Source organism: Doryrhamphus excisus, linkage group LG19, assembly GCF_037039965.1.
Source record: "Doryrhamphus excisus strain RoL-2023G ecotype Guam linkage group LG19, RoL_Dexc_Guam_v1.1, whole genome shotgun sequence".
NCBI lineage: Eukaryota > Metazoa > Chordata > Actinopteri > Syngnathiformes > Syngnathidae > Doryrhamphus > Doryrhamphus excisus.
The window spans coordinates 5,156,943-5,174,998 of record NC_136375.1 but is presented as its reverse complement, the minus strand read 5'-3'; the positions used below and the strand labels follow the sequence as shown (position 1 = coordinate 5,174,998).

The 18,056-nt window shown below is 37.8% G+C and overlaps 2 protein-coding genes across 3 annotated transcripts; both read right to left on the bottom strand.

Moving 5' to 3' along the window:
* Positions 1-307: 307 nt before the first annotated feature.
* snrpd3l (small nuclear ribonucleoprotein D3 polypeptide, like) lies at positions 308-3,817 on the bottom strand. Its single transcript, XM_058056141.2, has 4 exons — positions 3,650-3,817; positions 3,033-3,172; positions 643-835; positions 308-525 (listed from the first exon to the last, which is right to left on the bottom strand). Exons 2-4 carry the CDS (start codon positions 3,156-3,158, stop codon positions 461-463), a joined length of 384 nt encoding a protein of 127 aa, XP_057912124.1. The 5' UTR covers positions 3,159-3,172; positions 3,650-3,817; the 3' UTR covers positions 308-460.
* A 6,960-nt stretch (positions 3,818-10,777) lies between these two features.
* Positions 10,778-17,411, bottom strand: adora2ab (adenosine A2a receptor b). Of its 2 annotated transcripts, XM_058056593.2 has the most exons (5): positions 17,076-17,411; positions 14,525-14,884; positions 13,754-13,885; positions 12,791-12,894; positions 10,778-11,756 (listed from the first exon to the last, which is right to left on the bottom strand). In XM_058056593.2, exons 2-5 carry the CDS (start codon positions 14,722-14,724, stop codon positions 10,879-10,881), a joined length of 1,314 nt encoding a protein of 437 aa, XP_057912576.2. In that variant the 5' UTR covers positions 14,725-14,884; positions 17,076-17,411; the 3' UTR covers positions 10,778-10,878. The 2 variants fall into 2 exon arrangements, with proteins under 2 accessions (XP_057912576.2, XP_078655253.1); XM_078799127.1 differs by lacking the exon at positions 17,076-17,411 and having other exon boundaries at positions 14,525-14,958.
* Positions 17,412-18,056: the final 645 nt, after the last annotated feature.

Here is an 18,056-nt window from a genome sequence, read left to right as displayed (position 1 = left end):
ATTTTACACTCGTCTGCATGTGGAATACCAGGAAGCTTGTTTGACTTGTAGCTCCACATTCCACACCAAATTTCCTTGTACAATTATGGAAAAGCGAGGTAAACACCATCCGAACAGCGCAAAGTAAACATTTTGTGATGATCAACATTTCTTGTAACGTTGTGTTGTTCTCAGTGTGTTCTAATCAACTGTTTTTATGGGCAATAATTTTTTTTTAAGACCTGCAGGCAACAAATGGCTGCTGTGCCACACATCCCCAGCTTAACAACCATCAATGAATAATAAGTCTAGTTGAATAAACACCACATGAAATTAAAAGGTTTATTTTATTTAAAAAAAAAAAGGAACTTACAGCAATATACTCCCATGGACAAGGTTCAGAACAAGACGTTCAATTGATGGGAGAAAATGAACAAAAACAAGATGTGGCCTATACAAAAACACACTAAACCTGCAGCAATTATCGCCTCTTCTGGAAGATATTTCCTCTTCCCATGCCACCACGTCCTCTTCCTCTTGCAGCCACTGCAGGAAAAGAAAGATGTTAGCACCATGTAACACAAGAGTATAAAAGGGCATATTGCACATAATGAATGAACGCATGTGATTGAAACCAAAATAAGGACGCCGGGAGAGACTCACCTTGCGCTTTGAGAATGGCCGCCTTGCCCCTTCCGGCACCGGAGCCTTGGTTCTTGTTCTTCATGCTCTTCAGCATGGGCGCGTTCTTCAACATGTCAGGTAGAATCAGGAAGCGGATCTTGCTGCCGCGGATGTACACCTGCTCCAGCTGAGCCACCCGCCCGTCGCGATAGGTCACGGTGATGTTGGACATCTGTGGAGAACATCGACAATTAAACGGTGACTCAAAAAGCCGCCGTCAAGGCTGAAATGTACGGTTTTGCTGTGATCGGGTGGTACCGGGTTTGTCTGTGTGGAAATATAGAAGTTCTTAATTGTCAAGCGGTGTATGTTGTCCATTTTAATAAACACCTCCACTCAAATAGAGGCCTTCTTTTTTGCCTCCTTGCTTCTGCAGGGTTTCCCATGCATTTACTCATTTGTAGCGACCCGCCACAGTTAAATTTGGACCACTACAGAATGACTTTAGTTATTTTAGTAATTTTTTTAATGTCGCTTCCTAAGAAGACTGTCTGAGTGGCTTGGCATTACAAAACTGTCCACTAGAAGGCATCATAACTGAACAAACAGGCGCACTTAGGACTGCTTGAGGAAGGCGCTCTTCAATTAGAAAGCTAATAACTAGCCTGGCAGTGCAAAAAGAGGGTCAAACTAAAACCGTCTTACAAATAGGAAGCAAAAACACATACCAACTAAGAGACAAGTTCACACATCAGTTACCATTCTGCATGTTTAACAAGAAGTGTTATTTGCTGCAGGGCATGCTGGGCACTCCACCGGACGCTACAATATAGAAAGATCTTCACTCATTCGCCAAAGACATCTACAGACGTTGTTTCAAAAAGTAATGTAGACTGCCAAAGTTAAACACGATATGGCAAACCAAAAGGCTCAGTTTTACCATTCCACATGCAATTTGGCACTATGGCAAATAATGCAAATTAGGCGCCTGCATCACCCTTGTAAAAAAAATAAAAAATCTGCAATTTGCTATGTCAGACCAACATGTGTGGTGATTTGTAAAGTTGATAGTAAAGCAGTTTATAGTACAATTTAAAGCACTACTGTATGAAGCCTGGCTGAATCTGGAAAAGGAAAAGATCTCACCTTGCTGGAGAGGAGGAAATAAGTTGTTGTAAAGTTTTCACCAAGTTTCCCAAGTGGATTTGTTGCACACGGACGCAACATCTCACACCATATGTTACAATACTCAATCATTATTTACTGGGGGTCTCCCGAGACAACACAACACACAAGATTGGGTCTACGAAAATGAGAGGGATGAGATTTTAACATTAAAAAATGATAGTGAAATTTACTTTCTATACTGTAATTACGCTCCTGGCCCCGCCTCCACCCACAGAGAAAGACTATGACTGAGCCCACTCTAGGGCCACAGCTATAAAATACTGTATTTTAGTCATTGAGCATTCTACTAAAAATGTTTGGTAAACAAGTAATACATTTTTCCCCGCTTGCTTAAAGAGCAATTAGAAAAAAAAACATTTCAGCAAATAATTAATTGGTTTAATTTCTTAGTCAACTGTTTTATTATTCACATAAGAACAACTTTTTCTTGGGTCTGGTGGACTAAATGATGGAGCTTTTCTAGATTCATTTATCAGAGACCACAACCATTTACAGGAAAAGAGAAATAATTCCTTCAAAGACTAAAATCATGTGACATTATGTTGATGGCTGTGCATTTACAAATACCCGACTAGACCGACTGGCTAGAAATAAGACAAATTCTTGAAAATATAGTGTTTTTGCAATGTTCAAAGTGCACAGTGAACACATTACTCTCAATGTGAGCGAGACACGCACTTCCGTGTTCTATTACACGGTATTGTCTGCTAGAAATGAGCAGCTACTGATGTGTGCTAAATGTTTCATTTTGCATCATAACCGAAATAGACTGTATGAAGTCATGCTACCATCATAATATGCCACGTATTGCGCAGTAGTCATAATTAAGAGAAAGCCGGCATCCCAGATCTCAATTTGTGAGGAGATAGCAGAAAATTCTAGATTTTTTTTGGAGTATGAATCGTTGCACCCCTAGCTCACTCTGTTCTTGCCATTGTTCTATGGAACAAAAGGTGCCATGGTGCTGAAACCAAAGCAAAATGAACGCCCTTCCTCCAGTTTGGAGGCAAAAGACGGGGAAAACAGACACATGTACATGGCAATATAGTGAGAATGGCAAATTTGAATTAATTCCATTAACTGTGTGTGTATAATTATTTATCCCATTATTATTACCGGCAAGACATTTTTTTGAGTGAGAAATCTCGGGAGACACCCTTTGCATTAAACTGAACATGTACAGGACTTGCTATAATGGCCAGATACTCTCTGGAGTTGAGTACACAAAAAGGGTTTCTTACCTGGCAGTTCATGTTGTCTTCGGCCTCGATCAGCTTGCCCCTGTACACCTCTCCAGTGTTGGTCTCACAAGTCACAATGTGTCCCTCCGCCTCATGGAGCACTTTAATGGGCACGCCGATTGACATGTTTCTTTTGGTTCCTTCAAAAAATGACGCATTTTAATGCCGCTGTAGGATAATGGGATTTAAGAGTAAATTCTAAATTGACGAGGGAGGCATTCGGAGTTTTTAAACTGAACAAGTTTAAAGCTGGCCTTAAAAATCAAGTTAAGCCTTAGCACAAGTGCACTGTGCTGTATTTGTTCAGCCTCTAACAACCACCGGCTAAGGCTAGCCCTGTTAGCCACACCGGATACCTCGCACCTCGAACGGGCTACACTGCATGAAGGCACCGAAATTAACTTTTAAATCATCAAGCCTAATAAATAATCCACGGTCTAGCGCGACCAAATACATTAACATGAATTACAATAGAAAACACTGGTGTAGCGGAATAATGGAGGTAGCCATGTTGGAAGAAAGAAATGCCTTAACAGTCGGAAGGGGTTTTGCTTTAAAGGTTAAAGAAACCCCCCCAGATGTATATAAATAAGTATGTGGTAAATTATTTTCCTTACCTGTGGCAAATACAGCTGTAAAACCGAGCTTCCCTTGTTGTTTCCAAACTAAAGAAAAGCCGCAACGTGTGCTCGTCGATTTCTTGCTTCGCTTTTGGAGCGCTTTTCCGCCTTCCCACCATGCAATGCGGCGACAGTTCAACTGAAGTACTTCCGGTCCGCCTGCGCGGTGCTTTCTGGGACTTGTATTCATTTTAACTTGACAGTAATTTATTACAGGACAGTGTTTTGTTTGTTTATTTCGACTTTTTCCTGATTAAGGAGTCGCCACAGCGGATCTTTTTTATCCGCATACTGATGTTGTATTAAACTAATTATTTATATTACTGAATTTAACCAAATCTTGGAGCCTTGCAAATACAAAAAAAAAAACGCTCATGTTCACGAAGCAACATTTAACATCAGTAGAGGGCAGTGTGGAGTGATATAGTGTATAGTGTATACTTAATTTTCCTGTACAGCACTTTGGCCCTCTAAGATTCTTTCAAGGTGCTTCAGAAATAAAAGTGTATACAGTAAAACTAAACCTGCAGTCGTTAGCGTTCTGGTCTTTGGAGCTGAGGCCTTGGGTTCGAATCTCCACTAGGAAGCATCATCAATTAATAAATTAAATATTCAAAGATCTGGTGGTGATTTTTGCCTCTCTGGGGGCATTTTCGGCTGCAGCACATTCTAATATGATAATTATATTTTTAAAAAAACTACAAAAATGGGAATATAACTTTTTCCGAGAATAAGATCATAATATTATGAGGAAAAATATCATAATTTCAACTGCATAAGGTTGAAACATATACATTATTGTTTTAAACTTATACTATTATGAGAAAGAAACAAAACAAACTTGCAATTTTTGGAAAATTTGGTTGGGGAAAAATTTTAGTGTTACAATAAAGTGAAAATATTATCAAAATGAAGTCATAATTACATAAGAAAAAAAAGAAAAGAAGAAAGTTTCAATGCTGGAAAATGTAAAAAGAAAAAAGCAGAAATTGAAAAATAAGCAGTAGTTTTACAAGAATAAAGTCAAAATATTGGGATCAAATTTGAAAAGAATTGAATAGAGTAGAATTGATAGAATTTAAAAGAATTTTATATGAATAAAATAACACTATTATGGGGAAAATAATATAGTTTTAGGTGCATATGTAGTTAGAATATTACAGAAAATATGCATTATTTTTTAAAAGTCACTACTACTTTTAAAAAATAACTACTATGAGAAAGAAACATATAAAAATAAACTTTTGGAAAATTGTAAGTCGATGTTAGAAAAATAAAGTCAAAATAATATGGAAATAAAGTTATAATTATAACAAAAACATTTACAAGAAGGAAGAGGAAAATATTAAGAAACAATTTGACAAGAATCACATAACAATATTATGAAGAAAAACAATTTTAGTTGCATGAATTAATAATGTTTAAGTCATCCTTTTATGAAAAATATACAAAATATTGTTTTGTAAAATTAGGTTGGTTTAAATTAGGTATGTTTAAATATAAAATCCAAATTCAAAATTAAGTCATAATTATAAAAAAAATGTAAGATAAAAAAGTTGAAATGTTTGAAATAAAAAAAACTGAGAAATTTTTATTTTAGGAGAATAAAGTCAAAATATTTTGAAAAAAATGTTTTATTCTAACAAGAAAAAAAGTCACATTTGATGACAACTTTTTAAGACGTCTTAGCCCAAAAATCCCTCAATTGACATGAACACGTTGTTTAACCATAGCATTCTCTTGGAAGGAAAATGGCGGACGTTAGCAAGAGCATCCGAAACAAAGCAAGCGTGTGGCTGACGGCAATTCAGTTTTACTTCAGACATTCGGAGGTGGACTCACTGGTGTGTTTTGATTCACAAGTTTTTAAAAAAATGCAATATTATAAGGAAAAATAGTCAGTTTAGGAGCATACAGTTCAAAAGTTTGAGAAAAAAATGTTTTTCTAAAAGTTGTAATGTTACAAGAAACAAACAAAACAAAAATAAAGTTGTCATTTTTCAAAAATTAGGTTGTGAAGAAAGTTCTAGTTTTTTTTAATTTATGTATTTTTATACTTAAAATATTAGGAAAAAACAACAAAAAGAAGGAGAAAAAGAGCTAAGTTGATGCTAATGATATGCTTTTTCATCAAAAGCTGAGATGCAGGTTTTTTTAATGATATATAGCATATTAGCATACAAAATACCAAAGTTGCATCATTTCATTTTCCACCATGTGACCATTGCTTACTTTCCTCAGATATGAGATATTAGCTACATTAAAGGGTGTTGTACAGTAATTGGGGTTTAGATGCGTTTGGGAAGGGAAGATAAAACAAGCGTAAAACCCATGACAGCCGATGTGTGTTCATTGGGGCGGTGGTGGGGGGGTGTCTCCTAGATGTCTGCGTAGGGCGCATAAACATTGCTTTTGAGACCTTTTTAATGAGGAAAGAGAAAGTATAATGGCATAATAAAAAAAGATGGTCATTTGATTTCCATTGCATTAAGCTCTTCGACTGGCGTCAGTGCACGGGTGCTCTGTAAACACCTCCTGCTGAGTGCTGCATGGTGTCGTACGTGTGTGTGTGTGTACTCTGTCTGTGTGTGTGTGTGATTCATTGCCGTCTACAAACTCTGAAAGTGGTCCCCCCGTTGGCGGCGGCGTTCTGTACGTGGGGGCTTATATTTGACCAGATATGGAGCTGGCTGTTTTGACTGGTTGGGTTTTCTCAACGTAAAAGTCAACAAACGTTGCTTAGCAGTTATCAAATGCATCATCAAAGCCGCCATTTAAGCGGTTACTTTTTAACAGATCGTGTGTGTTTTCCCCAAACATGGGGGTGTCCACATGCAGAAACATCGACGGAATGACACCAAGTGGAGCGGGATACGCTTGAGATCGGAGTGTTTTTAGCCCCTTTCACACAGAAACAAAAACCCTGGTTGGTTGGCCCCCACGAAGCTGTTCACACAGAACTAGGACTCATCAAACCAGCAAATTGGGGCGCAAAGTTAACCTGTCAATTTTTCTAAGGTAGAAACAGAGGAGGGGCAACGCCTGTGTGAAAGCGCATCCTCACAATAACATCTATTGTGACATTCTCCCATGACTAAACGCTTATGCTGTCCCTTTTACAGGAATTCTGTGTGAAAAGTCTTGAGAGTGGAGCTTTCAATATAAGGAGAAAATAGAAACTTCAAGTACGTGCAATTTTCTGAAAGAAATACAGTCATGGGGTCTGCTGGAGCCTTCAGTCTAATCATTTTGTCCATGACTGGGTGGGGCACATATGGAATGGGGAACTCATGAGAACTGTACTTACTGAGGAAGTCATGAAGAACTAATGAGGAAATAATGAGAACGGTAGCTACTGAGGAACTGAGGCCCATGCATTTAGAGTAGTTACTATGGAACTAATGAATAACTAATGAGAACAGTAGTTACAGAGGAACTAAGGCACATACATTTGCTGATGAGAACAGTAGTTACTGAGGAACTAAGGCATATACATTTAGTCGTTACTAAGGAATTAGGTTACTAATGAATAACTAATGAGGAACTAATGAGAACAGTAGTTAGTAAGGAACTAAGGCACATACATTTAGAGTGGTTACTAATGAGGAGCTGGTGAGAAGAGTAGTTACTGAGGAACTAAGGCACGTACATTTAGAGTAGTTACTATGGAACTCATGACGAACTAATGGGGAACTAATGAGAATGGTGATTACTGAGGAACTAAGGCACATGCATTTAGAGTAGTTACTACGGAACTAATGAGGAACTAAGGCATATATATTTAGAGTAGTTACCGAGGAACTAAGGCACATACATTCAGAGTAGTTACCAAAGAACTAAGGCACATACATTTAGAGTAATTATTGAGGAACTAATGAGTAGTTACCAAGGAACTAAGGTACATACATTTAGAGTAGTTACTGAGGAACTAAGGCACATACATTCGGAGTAGTTACCAAAGAAGTAAGGCACATACATTTAGAGTAATTACTGAGGAACTAATGAGTAGTTACCAAGGAACTAAGGTACATACATTTAGAGTAGTTACTGAGGAACTAATGAGGAACTAAGGCACATACATTTAGAGTAGTTACCGAGCAACTAATGCACGTGCATTTAGAGTAGTTACTAAGGAAGTAATGAATAACTAAAGAGGAACTAATGAGAACAGTAGTGACTGAGGAACTAAGGCACATACATTTAGAGTAGTTACTGAGCAACTAAGGCACATGCATTTGGAGTAGTTACTGAGGAACCAGTGAAGAACTAATGGTGAGGGTTAGGTGTTAGGAGGTCTGTTCCTCATTAACTTCTGTCATTCTGTGTTCCTTGTTGTACCTTCCAAGTGTTACCCAGAGATTCAAACCCACATCTTCTAATCATTTTGTCCATGACTGGGTGGGGCACATATGGAATGGGGAACTCATGAGAACTGTACTTAATGAGGAAGTCATGAAGAGGAAATAATGAGAACGGTAGCTACTGAGGAACTGAGGCCCATGCATTTAGAGTAGTTACTATGGAACTAATGAATAACTAATGAGAACAGTAGTTACAGAGGAACTAAGGCACATACATTTGCTGATGAGAACAGTAGTTACTGAGGAACTAAGGCATATACATTTAGTCGTTACTAAGGAATTAGGTTACTAATGAAGAACTAATGAGGAACAAATGAGAACAGTAGTTAGTAAGGAACTAAGGCACATACATTTAGAGTGGTTACTAATGAGGAGCTGGTGAGAAGAGTAGTTACTGAGGAACTAAGGCACGTACATTTAGAGTAGTTACTATGGAACTCATGACGAACTAATGGGGAACTAATGAGAATGGTGATTACTGAGGAACTAAGGCACATGCATTTAGAGTAGTTACTACGGAACTAATGAGGAACTAAGGCATATATATTTAGAGTAGTTACTGAGGAATTAAAGCACATACATTTGGAGTAGTAACTGAAGTACTCAAACACATACATTTAGAGTAGTTACAATGGAACTAATGAGGAACTAATGCACATGCATTTAGAGTAGTTACTATGGAACTAATGAGGAAATAATCAGGAACTAAGGCACATACATTTGGAGTAATTACCAAGGAACTAAGGCACATACATGTGGAGTAGTTACCGAGGAACTAAGGCACATACATTCAGAGTAGTTACCGAAGAACTAAGGCACATACATTTAGAGTAATTACTGAGGAACTAATGAGTAGTTACCAAGGAACTAAGGTACATACATTTAGAGTAGTTACTGAGAAACTAATGAGGAACTAACGCACATACATTTAGAGTAGTTACCGAGGAACTAATGCACGTGCATTTAGAGTAGTTACTAAGGAAGTAATGAATAACTAAAGAGGAACTAATGAGAACAGTAGTGACTGAGGAACTAGGGCACATACTACATTTAGAGTAGTTACTGAGGAACTAAGGCACATGCATTTGGAGTAGTTACTGAGGAACCAGTGAAGAACTAATGGTGAGGGTTAGGTGTTAGGAGGTCGGTTCCTCATTAACTTCTGTCATTCTGTGTTCCTTGTTGTACCTTCCAAGTGTTACCCAGAGATTCAAACCCACATCTTCCAGATCTCCTGACTGGGTGGCGAACATGCTAACCACTAGGTCATCTCCCAACATCAAAGGTTTAATTCCATGACACCCCTTTTTTAAATTGCTCTGTTGTGACGCTTTTCCTACAAAGATGCTATAAGAAATCAAACGTACGCCAAAACTCACATGAAAGAGGCAGAAGCAATCCAACATTCTTTATGTATGAAATTGTTAGAAACTGTCTGGGAATGGTCTGCATGACAGGAGGACTCAAGTATGGCAACATATTTGCTCTTGTTCACCACAGACAGCCGACACAGTTAGCAGACCTTTCCCTTGGAACAAGCCCACCCTGTCCTGGTCCGTATCTGGAACATGCGGACACAAAGTTTCATTAGGAGTCACCTTGCTCTTTCTTCAAGAGGCGCTCGGCCACCTGGCCAAGATCGCTACAAGCCAGAGAACATACACCTAGAAACGGCTAACTCAGGGGTTGACCATTATTCGGAGTGGTTGTGAATTCCGTGCTATGTACAATTTGTTTCCAATTTTAAAATGAGGGTAATCAAGCTAAACTATGCAGATCGCTGTAAACACTTTGTTTGATGCCGTCCACAAGGCGGGCCAAATCAATGCTATTGAACGTAATAGCACCTCATTAAAAGTAAAAAGCTTATTCCACACACAATATTGCAACAAGTCAATCAAATAAGTGGATATGCAAATGAGCTGACACTTATTTTGACGTTTTTATGTCAATATTTAGACAATAACGCTGATTGAAAATCCAAAATATGGCATAGTGTCCATGATACGCGTTATGTTTTCAACTGATCACTTTGGGGAACTATCGTTTTACGGTACATGTTCCCATGCGCCTTGAACCTTGAAATTTTATTTCAATTCTCTGGATAAAAAAGAAAACAGGTGTAATTTTATGAGAAAAAAGCCCAAATATTAAAATAAAAAAAGTGTATTCTAACAAGAAAAAGGTTTTTTAAGGTTAATTTCTTTGCGTGACCGTTGAAATTGTGCAAAAAATGAAATGAGAAAAAGTCAATGTTATGAGAATAAAGCCAAAATATTGTGGAAATAAAGTCATAATTACGAGAGAAAAACTTAAAAGAAGAAAATTGAAATAAATTAAAAAAACAGCAGAAATTGAAAAAAAAAACGTGTAATTTGATGAGAAGAAAGCCCAAATATTAAGAGAAAAAAGTGTATTCTAACAAGAAAAAGGTTTTTTTAAACAGCGGTTAATTTCTTTGCGTGACCGTTGAAATTGTGCAAAAACTGAAATGAGAAAAAGTCAATGTTATGAGAATAAAGCCAAAATATTGTGGAAATAAAGTCATAATTACAAGAGGAAAATTTAAAGGAAGACAATTGAAATAAACAAAAAAACAGCAGAAATTGAAAAAAAACAGGTGTAATTTTATGAGAAAAAAGCCCAAATATTAAGAGAAAAAGGTGGATTCTAACAATAATTAAAAAAAAAAAATTATTGTCGTTGAAATTGTGCAAAAACTGAAATGTCATTAAAACAAGACTTTGATGTTTTTTAGGTTTTTACTTCCAGCTGTAAACTTCTTTTTACACTTGACCATTTATATGGTTCCCAAACTGAGGGGGGGGGGGGGGGGTTTGGGGTGCGACGCGGCAGTGCCCCAACTCACCCCACTTGTGTTAAGTGGCTACAGTGTGAAGTCTGTATGGCGGCAAGAGTAGGAACGTTGACAAAAGCGATGCGGCTTCCACCACCGTCCCTCAGGTCCACATTCCTGGTCCCCTCCAGCTTAGTGACTGACTCCACCCCCTCCTGCGAAGGAAGTCCCATCATGCACTGCTGCTGTGAGCTCGCTCCGGGCTTCCCGTTGTGTGTGCAGCTGTTTGCTGACGCCCACTGGCTGGAGTCCAGGACGTAGCTGTTGACCACGGTGCAAGACAAGGTGTCCTCTTTAGTGATGTGCGAGGACGTCCTCCTGATGCTGCTGCTCCTTGTGTCGCCGCCCCCTCTGAAGCTGTCCCTCTGCCCCAGAAGGTGGCGATACAGAATCCTCCGGAACGTCTGCCGGAACTCCCTGATGCGGTATGCGTAGATGAAGGGGTTGACCACAGAGTTGGCGTGCGACAAGATGATGGCGATGTTCATCACCCAGACGTGCGGGCGAGCGCAGTCGTGACACAAGTAGTTGAAACAGTTGATGATGTGCAGCGGGAGCCAACACAGGGCGAACAGACCCACGATGATGGCCAGCGATTTGGCGGCGTGCACCTCCTTCTGCAGGGTGGAGCGGGACGACGGCATCGGCCCTTTCAGGGACGGGGCGGGCGGGGCGGGGGAGACTTTCTTGAGGCTCGTCAGGCGGAGCTGCCGCCGTGCCGCCATGAAGATGTGGGCGTAGACCACCAGCATCACCGCCAGGGGTAGGAGCACGCAGCCGAAGAAGTTGAAGTAGATCATGTAGTCCAGCGTGACCACGCCCTCAAAGAGGCACTCGGTCAAGCCTTCGGGGCACGTGCTGGAGGCGGAGCTGGTGGAGTTCCGTCCTGTGGGGAACAGGACCCCAGCTGACTCACAGGACACTTATGCGCAAACAGTCATCACACCCTCACAATGTCACATGTTTCTCCTCAGTGAACCGCGGCTCCCAGGTGAAGGCAGCACTCGTGCAGCCCCTAAGTATTCTCAAGTCTATTTTTCTTCAAGTTTATTCTCATAATATTGCAACTTTTTTCTGTTTTAATACTTTGACTTTATTTTTGTAGCGTTACTGCTTGTCATTTCTGCTGCTGTTTTTTTACACTTTCCAACTTTCTTGAGGCAAATTTTATTCATGTAATTATGACATTATTCCATATTTATTTATTATTTATTCTCATATTATAACTTTTCCCCACCCACTACATTATTATGTTTTGTTTCTCATATTACTTATTATTTTATTTAAAAGTTGAACTCTATGCTACTAAAATGACATTATTTTTCCTCAGAATATTTAAAAAAAATTCTCAATATTTTGGGGTTGATTCTTGTAAAATGACTGCTGTTTTTTATTTCTGCTGCTGCTTTTTAATTTTTTAACTATTTCAACTTTTCTTCTCATAACTATAGCTTTATTCCCATATTTCTGACTTCTCATAACATTGTAACTTTTTCCACAACCTAATTTTCCAAAAATTACAATTTTATTTTGTTTTAATTGTTTATATTATATATACATATTTATATATAATAAATATGTATATATAAATAAACATAAATGTTATATATATATAGTTTATATTATATATATATTAAATAATCTTTTTTAATATTTTAAATTTCTTTATATTACAATGTTACTTTTATAATATTGTTTTTTTTCGTTTGAAAGCACATTTTTCTCTTAATATTTTTACTTTGTTCTGGTAAAATTACTGCAGATTTTCCCATTCTTGCTGTTGTTTTTAGTTTGCTTGTTAAAGTATATTTTTATATTGGGTCTATGGGCCAATAAAAAACATCCCCTGGTATATCCAGCCCTGTGATTGGCTGATGAGGGCAGGTGTCAAACATGAATGGATATTTTTTAGAAACTCACCTTTGTTCCAGCCCAGCATTGGCGTCAGGCCGATGCCCACCGAGAGCAACCAACACAAGGCAATGATCGCCTTTGCCCTCGGACCGGTCACCAGGCTGTTGTACCTGCGAGACCAGTACAATCAACGCAATTAGTGCACGTTATTGAAAGGAAACATGCTGGCTGGAAAAAAAACTAAGCCGTTATGTAACTTAGTCACCTGCTGTGGATTATAGAAGATGGAGGAATGTTCAACAACCTATTATTCATTCACTTATGTTACCAGCTTGGTCTTGGCGGGGTCCCGCAGAGCAGTTAGCTTTTACGAGGAAGCAGTTAACAAAAACACGCTAGCGCTAGATGCTAATTTCCACAGACAATCCCATTGACCCGCTAGCAATTAGCATTAGCGATTTAACATGGCGAATTCATTCAAACGCCTCATAGTATTATCATTAATTAAATAGATAACAAAGCGGCCAAATTGAACTAAAACAGACAAACACTTTCAACATCTTGATGACTAGCAAACCTTGTTGGTCTTCTATCTAAGCAGTCGGGAGACCTCCGAGTCGCGCTCCAGAGCGGAGATGTGTGCGAGTCATGAACGAGTCGTTCACGAAAAACGAGAGTTTTACTGACTCGTTCACACCCCTGCTACCACCTGGCTACATTGAAACAGTAAACACATTGACGAGGAAAGAATCGCGGTGACGTGTAACTGAACAAGTAGTTCAAAACTCGCAAGTAAATCGGATCTCATCTCCGGACCTCCTCTTCCTTAAGTCGTCCATCATACCGATGCTACAGCTAGCTAAATTGAAAAGGTAAACCTGATGACATGAAACTAATTGTACAAGTAAGAACTTGGTTCATTAAAATGAATCAATTTTCCCATCACTAACTAGCTTACTAAAAGTACTCAAAACAGTTGTGAATCACAATTCTGGAGGCGTTTGTACATAGATGCAGCCTCTGTCTCACCTGAGCGGGTTCTTGATGGCGACGTATCGGTCCACAGCGATGGCCAGCAGGCTGAAAATGGAGCTCTGGGTAAGCACCAGGACGAAGCATGCGATGAAGAGGCACCCGTGGAAGTCGGCACAAAAGCCGGTGCTGCATTTATAAATAATACGAATAATGATATCATGTTTGGGAGATGTTGTGACAATTATTTTGCCAATAAAGTTTGTACTGTATTGCAGGGTGATGATGACCATGCTGGGCACACACTGCTGTGGGATGGCATTCCACCTCTCAATCAGGAAGCGGTTGTTTTGGTAAGTGTCAGAAATGTTTCTATGTAAAGTTAGGTTGCGTTTAGTTGTGTGTGTGTGCGTAGCTTTAATGCTAATGAGCTGCTAATGAGCACGAATTAGCACTTTAGCAATGCTGCGCTATGTACTCCACGTACGGACGGACGGACACAGACATTAGCAACACTAGTAACTAGTAACTAGTTACAGTATGTGATGCTAAAGTGCTACCATGGTACATTTTTAACAGTGACACTATGCTAGGTTAGCCTATTCGCTGACAAATAAAAACAAAGTAGTCACATTTTAGGCCCGCATGTCAGGTAGATGACTGACGGACAGTTGGCAAGGGCTTTATTTTAATATGCGTAGCGAAGCCTGTCCATCCAAAGGCGATATCATGTGCACTTCGGGCCGTCCCACAGCAGTGTGTGACCAGCAGGGAGCGTAAATAAACATTTAGTTGTGAAAACGAACAACGCGAGCGGCGATGTGCTACCTGATGGTGATGGCAAACGGTATGGCCAGCAGCCCCACAGCGATGTCGGCGGCAGCGAGCGACACCACAAAGAAGTTAGTGATGCTCTGCAGGTTGGAGTTGAGGAACACGGCCCAGCACACCAGGACGTTCCCGGCCACGGCCAAGCAGGCGATGAGCACCTCCAGGCCGATGTAGACCATATGGTCATTCCTCAGCATGGTTCCCCCACCCGCCTTGGCCGGTTAAGGCTACGTTTGTATGACAGGAGACAGGAAGTGGACACCCTCAGACTCCCACATGCCTTTTTATCACTCGGTGAGGGAGGTGGCTAAATCCTGGCGGTTTTCGCTTCGAGGGCGTCCAATTAAGAGCGCTGATCTGGAGGGGGAAGTGGAGAGAACAGAAAGTGAGAGCCTGGACAGATAAAGACATTTATCTTGCCTGGACAGGGGAACACCTTCTTTCCCACACACACAGCGCCAACACGGGGGAACAATACGCCTTTTATGCCGCCAACGTCCATCATTCCTAACATGCTCCACCTTCACTGGGCTATTATTGGACGCAGTTAGCCAACCTCACACTTCAGTTCCACCTTCAAGTAAAGCTGCTTAGAGAACACGCTGCTTTGGAGCTCAGATAAAAAAAAAGATAGCATTTAGTTTAATTAAATTATTATTTTATTATTATTATTGATTTTATTCATTTAGTTATTATTATTCATTCATTCATTCATTTTCTACCGCTTTTTCCTTTAATTATTTAAATTATTTTTTATTTATTCATTCATTTATTTATGTACATAGATTATTATTATTATTATTATTATTATTATTATTATTATTATTATTATTATTATTATTATTATTATTATTATTATTATTATTATTATTATTATTATTATTATTATTATTATTATTAATGTTTTGCTAATACAAGAAAAAAATGTCTACAATAAAAATGTGAAATAAAGAAATGCTGTGAGAAATTATAAATTTGTCATCTTTAAAGAATTCCATCAGAAAATAAAATGAATAAAGCCAATATATAAATAATATATATTCAATATGTATTGTCATTAAAACACATTTCAATGGATAATATTTTCACACACAAAATGTATATTTAATTAAAGAAATTCTGTCTTGCACAACAATGTCATAACATTAGCAAAAAAAAACCTCAGATTACAAGAATAACAAAAAAACTGCATGAGAATAAAATCATGATTTTGCCCCAGAAAATTAAAAAAGCATAAGGCAGTTTCAAGAAACAAAATAAGAATTTACAATATTAAAAGAATAAAAATCATAATATTACAAGAAAAAGTCATCATTTGACACAAGGGTGTACTTTATATCACGAAACAAACTCACAAAAAGGCAGTCTCAAGAATTGATTAATTTGTAAGACTGAAAGAATAAAATCATAATATTATCATTTTTATTGAAAATTGTTTTATTTATTACGGTAATCCATGGAAAGGTGTACCCAAATACACATACACAAAAATAATAATTTTAAAAATAATAAAAATAATAATTTTACAATAAAAACAGTAAAAATTGGGATTTTAGAAGAAACATATTTTAATACCACAACTACGAGGAACTACAATTAGGAGCAAAATGTTGAATAAAATTGCTAAAGAAAATACAATTGAATGTGAAAAAAAGTTGTAGTATTAGAAGTACAATATACAGCATCAAAAAATATTAATTTGTAATATTAAAATAATAAAATATTATTTCAAGAAAAAGTCACTAAATAGTGGTAACATAAACATATTACACAAAAGTTGTACAATTATGAAGAAAAGTGCTAAAAAAAGCTTAACTTTGTCAGAAAAAATTGTATAACAAGGCGATTACAAAACAAAGAAAATACCAAAGTTGTATTTTTATTGTAATAATATAGTAAAGAATAAATAAAGAAATAAATATAAAAAAAATTAAAAAATAAATAAATAAAAATTAAAAAATAAAAAAAATAAAATAAATAAAATAAATAAAATAAATAAAATAAATAAAATAAATAAAATAAATAAAATAATAAATAATAAATAATAAATAATAAATAATAAATAATAAATAATAAATAATAAATAATAAATAATAAATAATAAATAATAAATAATAAATAATAACCATTTGGTTGTCCATAAAATGGAGTTATGTGAAATAACCCGCAGAAGCATGTCATTGCAAGTGAAGTCGCTGATGCTGATGAAGTCAGTTGTCACGGTCATTTTTTTTTTAACCACAGACACCAGCAAGAAAGAAAACACGGCAGTGTTTGCTGAAGGTGACATTGATTGACTTTATTGACTGAAAGAAAAATATGACCTAATTCCTGCCGAGGCCAGGAAAAGCTCACATGACACACGTCGCTACCACGGAATGGAAAACATGGATACTGTAGATATACGCTACACACGCTGGCTCTATTATTATTATTATTGCACTTATTACATGTTAGCATAAGTTAGCTTGAACAGACGCGTTATGGCTCATTGCTACTCCATAAGTCATGAAACAATCATGAAACAATCATAAGAAGTATTTCTTACCGTGTGTGTGGCGGGGTATCTGCATCCCTTCATATTCCATCACTGGACGAAGCACGAGTAATCCCGCAGGAAGTGATCCTGATTGGCAGCTTGGGCTGACCAAAGTCCGCTCTTTCCCTTTTGTTCCATGTCCGAATCCTTCTCAAGGAATTCCAACTATTCTTTATCCTGCTGCTTGGGAAATCACAAACAATGGAAAAGGACACCACATGGATGTTTACCACCTATGCAAGCCCGTAGTAGTAGTAGTAGTAGTAGTAGTGGTGGTAGTAGTAGTAGTAGTAGTAGTAGTATGGTGGTGGTAGAGTCCCCAGTGGACAGCTGTCTTGTTCCACCGGGCTGATAGGATGATGCCGGCTGCAGGCTTGGAGGAAATGATAAGCACATCCTGCGTGTCCTGATAAAGTGGACCCGCCTGGACGCCGGCGATCGATGCCGCAGCAACAATAAACACCCGCAGGAGAAAACACGCCATTCAACTGCCATTAGCGGTACACACCACACAATTCCACTTCACTCTGGATGTGCTCACAACAAACATGACAGGAATAGCACGGAAGGTGAAATGATAGAAGCAAATAAATAAAATGAATAAAATCTTAGCTTCTTTTATTAGAAAAAACAACTTAAGAAACATAAGTCATCGTTTTATTAGGAAGAATTCAGAGAAAAATAATAATCAGAGATTTCCAGAATACAAATTGTCAACTTTATTCTCCTAAGTTTAAGAGAAAAAAGTGAAAATTTAAAAAAACGATATTCAATGAGAATACATTACTACTACTAAAGTTACATAAATCGTTGTTGTTATAACTTGTGTTTGAAACTTGTAATATCACGAGAATGAAGTCTTACATTTTGCAGAAAAAGTCGTAATATTACACAAATAATGTCGTAAATTTAGGGGGAAAAAGTTGTAATATTAGGAGAATGAAGTTGCTAATTTATGTGAATAAAGACATGAATTTACACGAAAAAAGC

Excerpts from the sequence above, each read along its gene's own strand:
- snrpd3l (XM_058056141.2), bottom strand. The coding sequence starts at position 3,158 with ATGTCAATCGGCGTGCCCATTAAAGTGCTCCATGAGGCGGAGGGACAC. Across the intron at positions 836-3,032 it reads AAGACAACATGAACTGCCAG|ATGTCCAACATCACCGTGAC; the intron begins GTAAGAAACCCT and ends TGTTCTCCACAG. Across the intron at positions 526-642 it reads GGCCATTCTCAAAGCGCAAG|TGGCTGCAAGAGGAAGAGGA; the intron begins GTGAGTCTCTCC and ends CTTTTCCTGCAG.
- adora2ab (XM_058056593.2), bottom strand. The coding sequence starts at position 14,724 with ATGCTGAGGAATGACCATATGGTCTACATCGGCCTGGAGGTGCTCATC. Across the intron at positions 13,886-14,524 it reads CCGTTTGCCATCACCATCAG|CACCGGCTTTTGTGCCGACT; the intron begins GTAGCACATCGC and ends TTATAAATGCAG. Across the intron at positions 12,895-13,753 it reads GCCATCAAGAACCCGCTCAG|GTACAACAGCCTGGTGACCG; the intron begins GTGAGACAGAGG and ends CTGGTCTCGCAG.